The sequence below is a fragment of the Salvelinus fontinalis genome, chromosome 38, assembly GCF_029448725.1.
Source record: "Salvelinus fontinalis isolate EN_2023a chromosome 38, ASM2944872v1, whole genome shotgun sequence".
Lineage (NCBI taxonomy): Eukaryota > Metazoa > Chordata > Actinopteri > Salmoniformes > Salmonidae > Salvelinus > Salvelinus fontinalis.
The window spans coordinates 24293953-24308435 of record NC_074702.1 but is presented as its reverse complement, the minus strand read 5'-3'; the positions used below and the strand labels follow the sequence as shown (position 1 = coordinate 24308435).

At 45.1% G+C, this 14483-nt stretch overlaps 1 protein-coding gene across 2 annotated transcripts in view; it reads left to right on the top strand.

Moving 5' to 3' along the window:
- Positions 1-1610: 1610 nt before the first annotated feature.
- The window catches only part of LOC129837433 (zinc finger protein 385D-like), a 47193-nt gene continuing 34320 nt past the window's right edge, over positions 1611-14483 (top strand). Inside the window, exons 1-2 of one of the 2 annotated variants that reach the window (XM_055903583.1) lie at positions 1611-2265; positions 12055-12200. In XM_055903583.1, the coding sequence (XP_055759558.1) occupies positions 12062-12200 (139 nt within the window). In that variant the 5' untranslated portion in view covers positions 1611-2265; positions 12055-12061. The remainder of the gene's footprint in view (positions 2266-12054; positions 12201-14483) is intronic. The other variant, XM_055903584.1, reaches the window with a different exon arrangement.

Here is a 14483-nt window from a genome sequence, read left to right as displayed (position 1 = left end):
TTTGAGTCCCTGGCGGCGTAGTGTGTTACTGATGGTAGGCTTTGTTACTTTGGTCCCAGCTCTCTGCAGGTCATTCTCTAGGTCCCCCCGTGTGGTTCTGGGATTTTTGCTCACCGTTCTTGTGATCATTTTGACCCCACGGGGTGAGATCTTGCGTGGAGCCCCAGATCGAGGGAGATTATCAGTGGTCTTGTATGTCTTCCATTTCCTAATAATTGCTCCCACAGTTGATTTCTTCAATCCAAGCTGCTTACCTATTGCAGATTCAGTCTTCCCAGCCTGGTGCAGATTTACAATTTTGTTTCTGGTGTCCTTTGACAGCTCTTTGGTCTTGGCCATAGTGGAGTTTGGAGTGTGACTGTTTGAGGTTGTGGACAGGTGTCTTTTATACTGATAACAAGTTCAAACAGGTGCCATTAATACAGGTAACGAGTAGAGGACAGAGGAGCCTCTTAAAGAAGAAGTTACAGGTCTGTGAGAGCCAGAAATCTTGCTTGTTTGTAGGTGACCAAATACTTATTTTCCACCATAATTTGCAAATAAATTCATAAAAAAATCCTACAATGTGATTTTCTGGATTTTTTTTCTCATTTTGTCTGTCATAGCTGAAGTGTACCTATGATGAAAATTACAGGCCTCTCTCATCTTTTTAAGTGGGAGAACTTGCACAATTGGTGGCTGACTAAATACTTTTTTGCTCCACTGTATATATATATCTCTCTCAACTCTCTTTTGTGATGCACAACAAGGGTTCGCCTGTATGTATATATATATACAGGCGAACCCTTGTTGTGCATCACAAAAGATATTTGATATTTCTGGGTAACAGAGACCAGCCATCTCTGTGTGGCCGGTGGCTGTCCCGTGTGCATGGTGCTGTTCTGTGTTGTGTTGTGTTGTGCCTGAGGAGCCACCAGACAGAGAAGAGCAGTGGCGCTCACACCAACAGCACAGCACTGATATCAGCCCAGCTCCAGGAGTCAGATTACAGACAGAGAGAGAGAGAGAGAAATAGAGAGTGAAAGAGAGCATGGAGATAGATGGAGAGAAGTAGAGAGAACATGGAGAGAGATGGAGAGAGCATGGAGAGAGGTAGAGAGATCATGGAGAGAGTGGTAGAGAGAGCGAGAGAGCGAGAGAGAGAGAGAGAGAGAATGGAGAGAGAGAGAATGGAGAGAGAGCGCATGGAGAGAGAGAGAGAGAGCATGGAGAGAGAGAGAGCATGGAGAGAGAGAGAGAGCATGGAGAGAAAGGTAGAGAGAGAGCATGGAGCGAGGTAGAGAGAGAGCATGAGAGAGAGGTAGAGAGAGAGCATGAGAGAGAGGTAGAGAGAGAGCATGAGAGAGATGGAAAGAGAGGTAGAGAGAGATGGATAGAGAGATGGAGAGAGAGGTAGAGATAGCATGAGAGAGAGGTAGAAAGAGCATGAGAGAGGTAGGGAGAGATGGAGAGGCAGAGAAAAAGCGAGTAACAAGAGAAGAATAAAGGGAGGAAGAAAACAGACAGAGAAAGAGAGAACAGAGGAAGATATGTAGTTAAAGAAAGAAGCAAAGAATGAAAGATATTCAAAGGAGAGATAAAGAGGGAGAGATATATAGAAAGTGTGAGGCGACGGGGAGAGATTTACACATTTAACAAAGAAGAGACGGACAGAGAAGAAACCCAGATAGAGTGAGAGTGAGAGAGAGAGGAGCAAAAGATCAGAAGAGAAGCTGTAGCTGGAAAATGTAGATTGACACCTTGGAGAGAAGAGAAGCACGCAGAGGGACCAGCACTCAAGTAGAGTAGAGAGGAGAGTGTACAGGAGGAGGGGAGGAGAGACAGGCAGAACCAGCAAGGAGGGAGGGAGAGAGGGAGAAGTGTGTGGAGAGAGAGAGAGGTGTGTGGAGAGAAAGAGAGAGAGAGAGAGAAGTGTGTGGAGAGAGAGAGAGCAGTGTGTAGTGAGAGCAGTGTGTCGAGAGAGAGAGGGAGCGAGAGAGAGAGAGCAGTGTGTGGAGAGAAAGAGAGCGAGAGACGAAGGAGGGAGACACAGACCACTGTTAGAGGAGGGTGCCGGCTGTGCACGGTAACGGCTGCAGACAACACACGCAGATAGAGAGACGGACTCCAGCGCTGCACACACACTCACACAAACCTGCATAAAGAGTGTGTGAGACATGCCAAGGCTGCTGCCCATGGACACACACACACACAACCTGGCAGGGCATCCGAGAGGACATACAGACCCCTATGTCTAAGGAGTCATGGAGAGCAGCATGTTTTTCGGTGAGTTGATGTGTGTTTGTGTGTTTGTGTGGTATCAGCAGTACACACATCATGGTCAGAGATGGAGCGGATGGTTATGTTAACGTAAAAGGAAGGAAAGTGTGAAGTTCCACATAAGCCCTAGGCACCGTGTCTATTCCCCCTAGCCATGATCCATCCTGCCAGACTAGATCCATGTGTGGGGTTGAAAGTCCAAGGTTTGGATTTCATCTCACATGTTTTATAGAGTCTCTCCGATGTGTTTATAGCGAAGGAATTCAAAGAAGGACAAAGCTAGCTCACGGTCGGCTTTGAGAGCCACTTGATATGTTGTGTAGAATAGTTCGAGAAATGAAAGAATTTGACTTCTTCCATTAGATTTGTGTTTGATGAGAGGCTTAGACAGACTTAAAGCAGGAGTGGTTTCCTTTCAAGTGCTCTTCACATCGCTGGCTTACATTCTCACGTTAGAAGAATAATTACACTGATTCTTCCGCAGCAAAGCTTTGTAAAAGGGCACTGTCTTTTTTGTGGGATTAAAATCCTCTCAAATTACACTGCAGCCTTATAGAGTGAGACTCTGACATTATAAGGTGTTCATTATAGATCATGCTCATGACAAGACTTGTTATGCATTATAACTGCATTATAATGCATTACACCTGCGGGCTTTAAGTAAAGTGTTACAGAGAGTTTCTGTTTTGGAGCCAGGTGACATTGTGAGTAGACTGTTAATGTGTCCTTTAGGAAAGAGGTTATGATGTAGGATGTGTGTCAGGTGTGATATATTAGCTCTCAGAGACCTGTGACTGTTGGTTGTCTGGCGGGTGTTCATGTATTAGCTCTCAGAGACCTGTGACTGTTGGTTGCCTGGCAGGTGTTCATGTATTAGCTCTCAGAGACCTGTGACTGTTGGTTGCCTGGCAGGTGTTCATGTATTAGCTCTCAGAGACCTGTGACTGTTGGTTGCCTGGCAGGTGTTCATGTATTAGCTCTCAGAGACCTGTGACTGTTGGTTGCCTGGCAGGTGTTCATGTATTAGCTCTCAGAGACCTGTGACTGTTGGTTGCCTGGCAGGTGTTCTTGTATTAGCTCTCAGAGACCTGTGACTGTTGGTCTTGCAGGTGTTCATCCACAGGACTATTTTTGTTGTTGTATTTTATTAGGACTCCCATTAGCTGTTGCTGAAAGCAGCAGCTACTCTTGCTGGGGTCCACACAAAACATGAAACCTGACATATAACAGAATATCAATAGAAAAGAACAGCTCAAGGACTGAGCTACACACTTTGAAAATGAAAAGAATAGACCCAAAGAAAGGTCCTACTGACAGCTACACAGATTACTGACAGTTACACAGATTACTGACAGTTACACAGATTACTGACAGTTACACACATTACTGACAGTTACACAGATTACTGACAGTTACACACATTACTGACAGTTACACACATTACTGACAATTACACACATTACTGACAGCTACACACATTACTGACAGCTACACACATTACTGACAGCTACACACATTACTGACAGCTACACACATTACTGACAGCTACACACATTACTGACAGCTACACACATTACTGACAGCTACACACATTACTGACAGCTACACACATTACTGACAGCTACACGCATTACTGACAGTTACACGCATTACTGACAGTTACACGCATTACTGACAGTTACACGCATTACTGACAGTTACACGCATTACTGACAGTTACACGCATTACTGACAGTTACACGCATTACTGACAGTTACACGCATTACTGACAGTTACACGCATTACTGACAGTTACACACATTACTGACAGTTACACACATTACTGACAGTTACACACATTACTGACAGTTACACACATTACTGACAGTTACACACATTACTGACAGCTACACACATTACTGACAGCTACACACATTACTGACAGCTACACACATTACTGACAGCTACACACATTACTGACAGCTACACACATTACTGACAGTTACACACATTACTGACAGTTACACACATTACTGACAGCTACACACATTACTGACAGTTACACACATTACTGACAGTTACACACATTACTGACAGCTACACACATTACTGACAGTTACACACATTACTGACAGCTACACACATTACTGACAGTTACACACATTACTGACAGTTACACATCAGTACATATACATATGCCTCAAAGCCTAACTGTTGTTGTAACGACTTTCCTCCTGAGGTGAAGGAGAGGACCAAAATGCAACGCGGTTAGTGTTCAACATGTTTAATTGAACATAAACGGTGAAACACTTACAACAATTCAAAAACAACAAATGTGAAAGTCGAGACAGTCCTATCCGGTGCAGAACACAAACACAGTGACAGGAAACAAACACCCACAAAACACCAGTGAAACCCTGGCTGCCTTTGTATGACTCTCAATCAGAGACAAACGATACACACCTGTCTCTAATTGAGAATCATACCAGGCCGAACACAAAACCCCACATAGAAATAGAACACCTAGACTAACCCACCCAACTCACGCCCTGACCAACTAAAACAAATACATAACAAAGGAAAACAGGTCAGGAACGTGACAGAACCCCCCCCCTTAAGGTGCGAACTCCGGGCGCACCAGCACAAAGTCTAGGGGAGGGTCTGGGTGGGCGTCTGTCCACGGTGGCGGCTCTGGCGCTGGGCGAGGTCCCCACCCCACCATAGTCACTCCCCGCTTCCGTATCCCCCGCCCAATGACCACCCTCCAACTAAACCCACCTAAATGAAGGGGCAGCATCGGGATAAGGGGCAGCACCGGGATAAGGGGCGACAGGTCCTGGCTGAGGAACTCTGGCAGGTCCTGGCTGAGGGACTCTGGCAGGTCCTGGCTGAGGGACTCTGGCAGGTCCTGGCTGAGGGACTCTGGCAGGTCCTGGCTGAGGGACTCTGGCAGGTCCTGGCTGAGGGACTCTGGCAGGTCCTGGCTGAGGGACTCTGGCAGGTCCTGGCTGAGGGACTCTGGCAGGTCCTGGCTGGCGGGCGTCTCTGGCAGCTCCTGACTGGCGGGCGTCTCTGGCAGCTCCTGACTGGCGGGCGTCTCCGGCAGCTCCTGACTGGCGGGCGTCTCCGGCAGCTCCTGACTGGCGGGCGTCTCCGGCAGCTCCTGACTGGCTGACGTCTCTGGCAGCTCCTGACTGGCGGGCGTCTCCGGCAGCTCCTGACTGGCGGGCGTCTCCGGCAGCTCCTGACTGGCGGGCGTCTCCGGCAGCTCCTGACTGGCGGGCGTCTCCGGCAGCTCCTGACTGGCTGACGTCTCTGGCAGCTCCTGACTGACGGACGGCTCTAGCGGCTCCTGACTGACGGACGGCTCTACTGGCTCGGGACAGACGGGCGGCTCTAATGGCTCGTGGCAGACGGATGACTCAGATGGCGCTGGGCAGACGGATGGCTCAGACGGCGCTGGGCAGACGGATGGCTCAGACGGCGCTGGGCAGACGGATGGCTCAGACGGCGCTGGGCAGACGGATGGCTCAGACGGCGCTGGGCAGACGGATGGCTCAGACGGCGCTGGGCAGACGGATGGCTCAGACGGCGCTGGGCAGACGGGCAGTTCAGGCACCGCTGGGCAGACGGCAGACTCTGGCCGGCTGAGACGCACTATAGGCCTGATGCGTGGTGCCGGAACTGGAGGTACCGGGCTGAGGGCACGCACCTCAGGGCGAGTACGGAGAGGAGGAACAGGGCTCTGGTGCTGCACTGGAAGCCTGGTGCGTGGTGTAGGCACTGGTGGTACTGGGCTGGGGCGGGAAGGTGGCGCCGGATATACCGGACCGTGAAGGAGGACACGTGCTCTTGAGCACCGAGCCTCTCCAACCTTAAAAGGTTGAATGGTCCCCGTAGCCCTGCCAGTGCGGCGAGGTGGAATAGCCCGCACTGGGCTATGCAGGCGAACCGGGGACACCACCTGTAAGGCTGGTGCCATGTACGCCGGCCCGAGGAGACGTACTGGAGGCCAGATACGTTGGGCCGGCTTCATGACATCCAGCTCGATGCCCAACCTAGCCCTCCCAGTGCGGCAAGGTGGAATAGCCCGCACTGGGCTAAGCACGCGTACTGGGGACACCGTGCGCTTTACCGCATAACACGGTGTCTGACCAGTACGACGCCCTCTCACTCCACGGTAAGCCCGGGGAGTTGGCTCAGGTATCCAACCCGGCTTCGCCACACTCCCCTTTAGCCCCCCCCCAAGAAATTTTTGGGTGAGCCTCTCGGGTTTCCAGCCACTCTGCCTTGCAAGCGCCTCATAATGACGCCTCTCCGCTTTTGATGCCTCCAGCTCCGCTTTGGGACGGCGACACTCCTCTGGCTCTGCCCAGGGTCCTTCTCCGTCCAGAATCTCCTCCCATGTCCATTCCTCCTTGTACTGCTGCTGCTGTTGCTGCTGCCCGTTGCCACGCTGCTTGGTCCGGGTTTGGTGGGTGTTTCTGTAACGACTTTCCTCCTGAGGTGAAGGAGAGGACCAAAATGCAACGCGGTTAGTGTTCAACATGTTTAATTGAACATAAACGGTGAAACACTTACAACAATTCAAAAACAACAAATGTGAAAGTCGAGACAGTCCTATCCGGTGCAGAACACAAACACAGTGACAGGAAACAAACACCCACAAAACACCAGTGAAACCCTGGCTGCCTTTGTATGACTCTCAATCAGAGACAAACGATACACACCTGTCTCTAATTGAGAATCATACCAGGCCGAACACAAAACCCCACATAGAAATAGAACACCTAGACTAACCCACCCAACTCACGCCCTGACCAACTAAAACAAATACATAACAAAGGAAAACAGGTCAGGAACGTGACAGTTGTGCGTGTTGTTTTATTTGTTTGCTTGAATAATTTGATTGAAGGGAGTTCATGGCTCTATATTATACTGTGTGTTGCCTTGAATTCATTCTGGATTTGGGGACTGTGAAGAGACCCCTGGTGGCATGTCTGGTGGGTTAAATATTTCTGTCAGAGCTGTATGTAAGTTGATTATACAGACATTCCATTTTGAATTTTCTACACAATAATATTTCTCACAAAAACAAGAATTGATGCAGTCAATCTCTCCTGTACTAATATGCATACTGTTGACATTAGCCCTCTGTGTACATTGAAGGGCAAGGAGTGTTGATGTAGTGGGGACGTGACTGGTCTGGTGTCCTTGGTCTGTGGAGTCACCTCCCTGGTTCTGGCTCAGCCTCATGACTCATCAGCTTTAGCCAACACACAGACCCACCTGGTGACGGGTAGCCCAAGTGACGATGGTGGTGAAAGGTGGTGAAACTCTATTTTGTCACTTTTGTCAAATGTACGAAAAGTGCATTGTGAATAAAATAATGTGATTATTTTGTTTTTTTACCAATGTCTAATGCCGTCATTGCATAATGGAGGAACAGGGAGGAAGGAAGCTTGTTAGGTTTTGGTTGTGGAGAGCGTGCGTTGCTTAAGCATTTGTGGATGAAGATATTAATATAGTTTGCATAATATATTAGACTATTAACAAGCTAAATTAGCTGTTGTGTCTGTGATAGAATACTTTTAGAATACAAATCCAAGTTTGTGGTTTTCCTCAAATATGTTTTTAAATACGCATTTTGAATAATATAAATTCTCATATCACATAATACTTCTACAAATTCCAATGAATTTGATCCCTTACAATTTCCGATGGGAAAAAAATAAACAAAAATCAGGGGGGAAAATACCCCTGTCCCCTATGCAAATAACCCTCTTCATGAACCAAATGGATGAAGAAGGCCAATGGAAGGACAGTAACTCAGCAGGAGTAATGTCTCCTAGTGTGAGCTGTAATCATACAAGGGATTAGTGTTGAATTGGACGTATCTGGTGTATCTGGCCTGGCGGTTGGAGTTTAAGAGCACGTAAACTTCTCTTTGGTTAACCTCAGATTACAGAGCACAGGGGATGTGATTGTTGGATCAAACTCCGAGACAGCTGTGTTTATTAGAGGTTACATCACGAAAGTCATGACAACAGAGCGGGTTACGTTGGGAGAGTGGGGTTCTAGTGTTAGCCAGGTCTTGTCTGAGCCCGGAGCTAAATGCTAACGGTTAGCAATGCAGCGGAGAGCTTAGTGAAATGGATACAAACATGTAGCCTAGGGGTACATTGGCATAAATCTGTTTTCTAACTGACCGATCTTCAAAGGTTATTGATTAATAAGAGATGTTTATGTTTCTACATGCTTTGTTGTTTTTGTAAATGGGGTGAAACCACTGTAACCCCTGCATCTTGATTACAGTGATTGATCCTGAGTGTAATTTTAGGGTCATGGAATTCAATCAGACAGCCCCTGAGAACACAATGCTGTGAAACACATCTGAATAGACATCATCAGGATATGAACGTTTTTGACACACAGTTGAACTCATATTTCCCAATAATAGGATTTATATTTGCTCCGTGAAATAGTAGACTGTTGCTTCGTAGATTCTATATTCCATGACAGCAGTTTTATGGCTGTGTGGAATCTCGGGCAAATTTCACAGATCTTATCGGAGAGCAGTCGGAATCAAGACCAGGAGAGGCGGAGGTGGGAGAGAGCAGTGGAAGACGATTAATTATTCACGTTAGTCTGTGTCCTTCAGACATCTTAACTCTCACTCGACACACTGCCGCTGGGTTTTAGTCCCAGATAAAGACATTTTTAAGAGGGCCGATAGGCAAGGCGCCCACACGCACAGACATGCATGAAAAGACGCGTGACGCACAAGACATTGACAGATACACATTAAACAAACTTACGAGGACACGCTTACATGCATTTACGAGCAGCACACATATCTATTTTACACGTGTTTCAAAACACACCACATGAAAACACCCTTGCACACTCCTCATAGGAGAACCTTTTGGTTCCAGGTAGAACCCATTTTGGGGTTCAATGTAGGACCCTTTTCAGAAATGGTTCTACCTGGAACCAAAAAGGGTTCTACCTTGACCCAAAAATGGTTCTCCAATGGGGACAGCTGTAGAACCCTTTTTTCTAAGAGTGTACTATCCACAGCTAGAGAGTCTCATACCTAGAGACAGGACTTACTCAAGTCTACAAGCTCCACTCTTAATACTACAATGAGCCATGAGCCAATATAATGTTCAGGTCAGGGAGTTGAAACACTAGCCTTACACGAGGCAGTGTTAATAAAAGATGGAACGTCTCCTTGTGTGTTCGTGCATGTTGGGAGATCAGTGTGGCTTTGTTATCCTTCGGAACGGAGGAAAATGTGAAAATGAACGCATGAGGTTAAAGAGTCTTGTCTCAGTACGCCATCCTGAAATGGGGAAATTGGTTTTTGAGTTACTGCACTCTGTTAGCTGAGACTAAAAGATTGGCTAAAATATTGACCTACAGTTGAATTCGGAAGTTTACATACACCTTACCCAAATACATTTAAACTCAGTTTTTCACAATTCCTGACATTTAAGCCTAGTATAAAGTCCCTGTCTTAGGTCGGTTAGGATCACCACTTTATTTTAAGAATGTGAAATGTCAGAATAATAGTAGAGAGAATGATTTATTTCAGCTTTTATTTCTTTCATCACATTCCCAGTGGGTCAGAAGTTTACATACACTCAATTAGTATTTGGTAGCATTGCCTTTACATTGTTTAACTTGGGTCAAACGGTTCGGGTAGCCTTCCATAAGCTTCCCACAATAAGTTGGGTGAATTTTGCCACATTCCTCCTGACATAGCTGGTGTAAATGAGTCAGGTTTGTAGGCCTCCTTGCTCACACATGCTTTTTCAATTCTGCCCACAAATGTTCTATAGGATTGAGGTCAGGATTTTGTGATGGCCACTCCAATACCTTGACATTGTTGTCCTTAAGCCAATTTGCCACATCTTTGGAAGTATGCTTGGGGTCATTGTCCATTTGGAAGACCCATTTGCGACCAAGCTTTAACTTCCTGACTGATGTCTTGAGATGTTGATTCAATATATCCACATAATTCTCCTCCCTCATGATCTATTTTGTGAAGTGCACCAGTCCCTCCTGCAGCAAAGCACCCCACAACATCCCCATGCTTCTTCCTTGCACAATTCTGGTTGTTTGAATAGGCTGTTTTGACTGCACGTTACATTTCTGCTCGGCAATCTGGCTTGTCGGCAGCGTGTTTCCACGGTGACGTCAGGCAACATGTCAGTGGAGGATCCTGCAGGGATGAGAGCTGCAGAAGGACATGCTTTGTTAGAGGAGAACTGGGACGTGTCTCCACATGAGCATCGGCATTTGCTGCTTTCCAACAGATGGCAGCGCTCCTCCGAGCGGAGGGAAAAAATACTTTTGGTTTCCCTCCCTCTCTCCCTCTTTCTTTTTTACAACTGCTTCTTTTTATTCACCCTTACCATCGCCTGGGGACTTGATGTGGCAAACATAGTTTTTATTTCTCTCAAGCCGGTGTTTTGATATGGTGTCTGCGCTTTTAGTCATGCTGGCTCCGAGTTCGTCATGTTGTTAAATGTGCTGTGTTAAAAGTCATCCCTGGTTGTAATTAATGGGTACGGAATGGCTTTCTTTAGTTCCTAATGTTTTGGAAAGCTGCTTTCTAATCCCCCCGTGTTGAAGAAAGGCTCTGCTGGTTGTAATTGTTGGCTTATAAAGCCCGCTCTGGCTTGTCTTATGTAGATGACAATAAAAGTATTTACATTGGTTTTTCCAGGGAGTTTTGCACCCCTTGCTATTGAATCTTCTTAGTTATGGATCTGTCTGGCATGGTTCACTCATTTCACATTTGTAATTTAGAGGATGGTTTCAGCATTAGGACATTTCTCTTAAAGATGCACTATGCAGAAATCTATCCATCATTTCCTGGTTGCTAAAATTCAAAAAATTTGCCTAATTTCAGTTTATCTGACAAAACAAGCAACTATAGTGTAGAGAATTATTGTACCATCTTAACCGCTGTGAAATATATTTTCAATAACCGAAAATATAGTATTTTCATCTGTTTGAAGCTGGTGTACAAAACCAAAAGTAGAAGATGCAAAAACAAATCTTAGAAATCATAGAAATAGCACACAGAATATATCTGCCGCTTCTTAGACTTGGTTTCAATAAGAATAACAGATTTATAACTTAAATTTCTATGTGAATTTGGTCGAGTCACCCAAGAAGTTACATATATTGATTGCAGCTTTAAACAGTGCTTATGAGAAGGATTATTAAAGAGTCAAATACAACTGGGTAACGCTGACATGACATCCCATGATCCAATTAACATCATACTGTATTTGTCTCTGTAGGCTATGTCTCAATTGTCTCAATTTGTCTACAACTTGTTCAGACTCAGTCTAGAGACCTTGTTTTCATTAGCAGAGAGGTCATCATAGTCAGGGAAGGCAAAACAATATCATTTTTTTATTTTTTTATATTTTTTTTTATTTACAATGACGGCTTACCCCGGCCAAACCCGGACAACACTGGGCCAATTGTGCACCACCCTGTGGGACTCCCAATTACGGACAGATGTGATACAGCCTGGATTCGAACCAGGGGCTTAAGTGACGCCTCTTGTACTAAGATGCTAGACCGCTGGGCCACTCGGGAGCGCCCGAAATACACTCGAGAGCCCCCCAGATACAAGTGCTCTCATATTTCATCTCATTTGAATCTGAATTTTTTGGTGGTTTGGTCTATGAGACGTTTTACAGTTTGCTCATAATATCATAATCCTTTTTTACCGAGAACCACCACGGCACAGACCATCTAACATGGCCCATTCTCTTTCTTCTCCTCTACAGGTAATGCATGTCAAAATGGCCTCCTGCCTACGCTGATACGTCCTGCTCTGCCGACCGTCCAGCATTCTCTGGGAATGAAGCAGTTCCAGCTCCCGTTTCCCCTGGATACGGCCTCAGCAGTCAGCCTTTTCCCCGGCTTCAGCACGGTAAGTCCCGGGTCATGTAATAAGGGTCAGCTCAGGGCATTACGATCCTGGTTAGGTCTGGCTAAGGTCATAAAGTATGGTATCTGATATCTTTGGTGTAATGGTTTAGATTTAGTATGATGACATTCATGTTAGAGGGCATGTGATTTGTCTTTTGAAGTGTGAGCCTCTTTCAAACATTTGACCATACATTTCCAATACTTTCAGCTGCTGATGTAAACAATGATTTAGGACAGTCGTAAATGTGTGCACTAAACCAGAGCAGGCAGTCAACCAGGGTAATTTAAAAGAATATATTGGAATTGGGACTAGTTAAATACGTTGCATGTGAACAGACTTCACACATATCCAATGTGCACTTATTGTAGAAGTTGACTGTATTCTCTTGCACTGTTTTCTTTGTATGCAGATATAAATTATAGGCAAATACTGTATGTGGCCTCATCAGGTTTGAATTGAGCAAAATCATCACAAAATGATGACTAGTGGAAAATATGTGACAGATAAAAGTCTACGGCTTGAGCTTTTTGCGTTTGAATTACAGGGGATAGCTCAATTTAAAGTCTGCTTGAAACAGAACCAAAAATATGGAGCACAGCTGCAGGAAAGCACAGGAGACAAGTGGGGACATCATTACGGAACAAGGCTTGGATAGTCCAGTTGAAGACCAGATAGTATCAGGAATGGATTTCATGAGAAAGTTCAAGTCTTACCTCCATTCCTCTTCTCACCTTCTAATCTGCATTTAACAGACCTTTCGGCAAATAATGAGTTCACTTTCTGTGATTTGGGAAGCCTCCAAATCACGGAAAGCTGATATTGGATTAACATGGGGTAATTACCTCTCCCATACGCTATTTTCTTTCTCTCTCCATCTCTCTCTCTCACACTCTCTCGCTCGCTCTCTCGCTCGCTCTCTCTCTCTCTCTCTCCTTTCTCTGTGCCCTTGACGTTTAATCACTGGCAGAATGAATGTAGGGTGATTGTAAAAGCTAGCGTTGGAACGATCAACAGCGCTATGAAAGTGTTTATGCATAAGTTATTGTTCCAGGTTTGGTTGTGCTGCTTACACTTGCATATCTTTGTATTGGTTTGGTTTCAGGGACATAACAAAGTGGTGATGTCTGTTTTCTTGCATGTGGGATGGAGCACATTTTTATGTGTGTGTCCATTTGAAGTGATCCATGGTTAGTGTTGTGTGAAGAGGTTTCACAGCACTGTTGCGAGTGGGATCAATTCAATGTTTTGACTTGAAAACTCAAACTCAATTGAAAACTCAATGCCTTATTGATCTAATTTGAGATCAAATCGTGACGTTTCCACCGTCAATGCACTTCATCAGAAAGAAGGGATCAATTCAATTAAATGATTGATGAAGTGGGTCAATAACATGTGTGGTAATCCTGCATTCTTTTTCAGTGTAGCTAGAGAGGTATTAGGCATTATTAAATGTACTATACAAGGTTTAGCTAAAGCTACTTACCATCAGCTATTGGAAAGGTCGCTGTTCTATCAGATATGAGGTCAGTTTTGCTAATGCGCCTCCAAGGCACAATAAACATTTATGCACTCTGATTCGCAATATACAAAAGAATTATATAGACTACGATGATGACTACAGTTTTCCGTTAATCTACTCCGGTGTAATAAAGTGTCAGTGTTCTGGCGTGATATTCAGCAGACACGTTTTCCACCTTCTTTCCAGAGCCGGGAAGTTACTTGCATGACCACACCTGCATCTGATGAGATAGATTCCAAGTATCCTTGCAGCTCTCAGCCAGTGATGTTTTGTAATACACTATGTTCCTGGATATGTTCCCCAGAAAGGATAGCAGGAAACTTTTCTCAATGTTTTGTTGTACTCCTGCTTGGTTGCTATTCCTTCTTCCTGGGGTGCGATACTTCTCATAAAATCTAAATGTGTCCTTATGTAATGTAACAGTGTGTATATATAATATATAACGTATTTTTTTTTTTTTTACTCATTTGCTCTATAAAAGCTGTGCAACCCCCCGCTCAATTCTTTGCATATTACATTCTGGGCATTGTGCTGGATTATTTTATGTTAGAAGAAATTGGTTTGTAGAATCTCCTCTTCACATTTCCTAGAAAACATTAGGTTTATTTGTCAGGATGAGAAAGAAAGTTTTTGTCGACAAAGGAACAACAGAGCAGGAAATAGGTGTAGAACTTTAGATTGCAGCAACTCTGCAGTAGTGATATTGAGATGACCAGAGTGAAAGAACAGAAACAAACCAAATAAAAAGAGTAAGAGCTCAACAC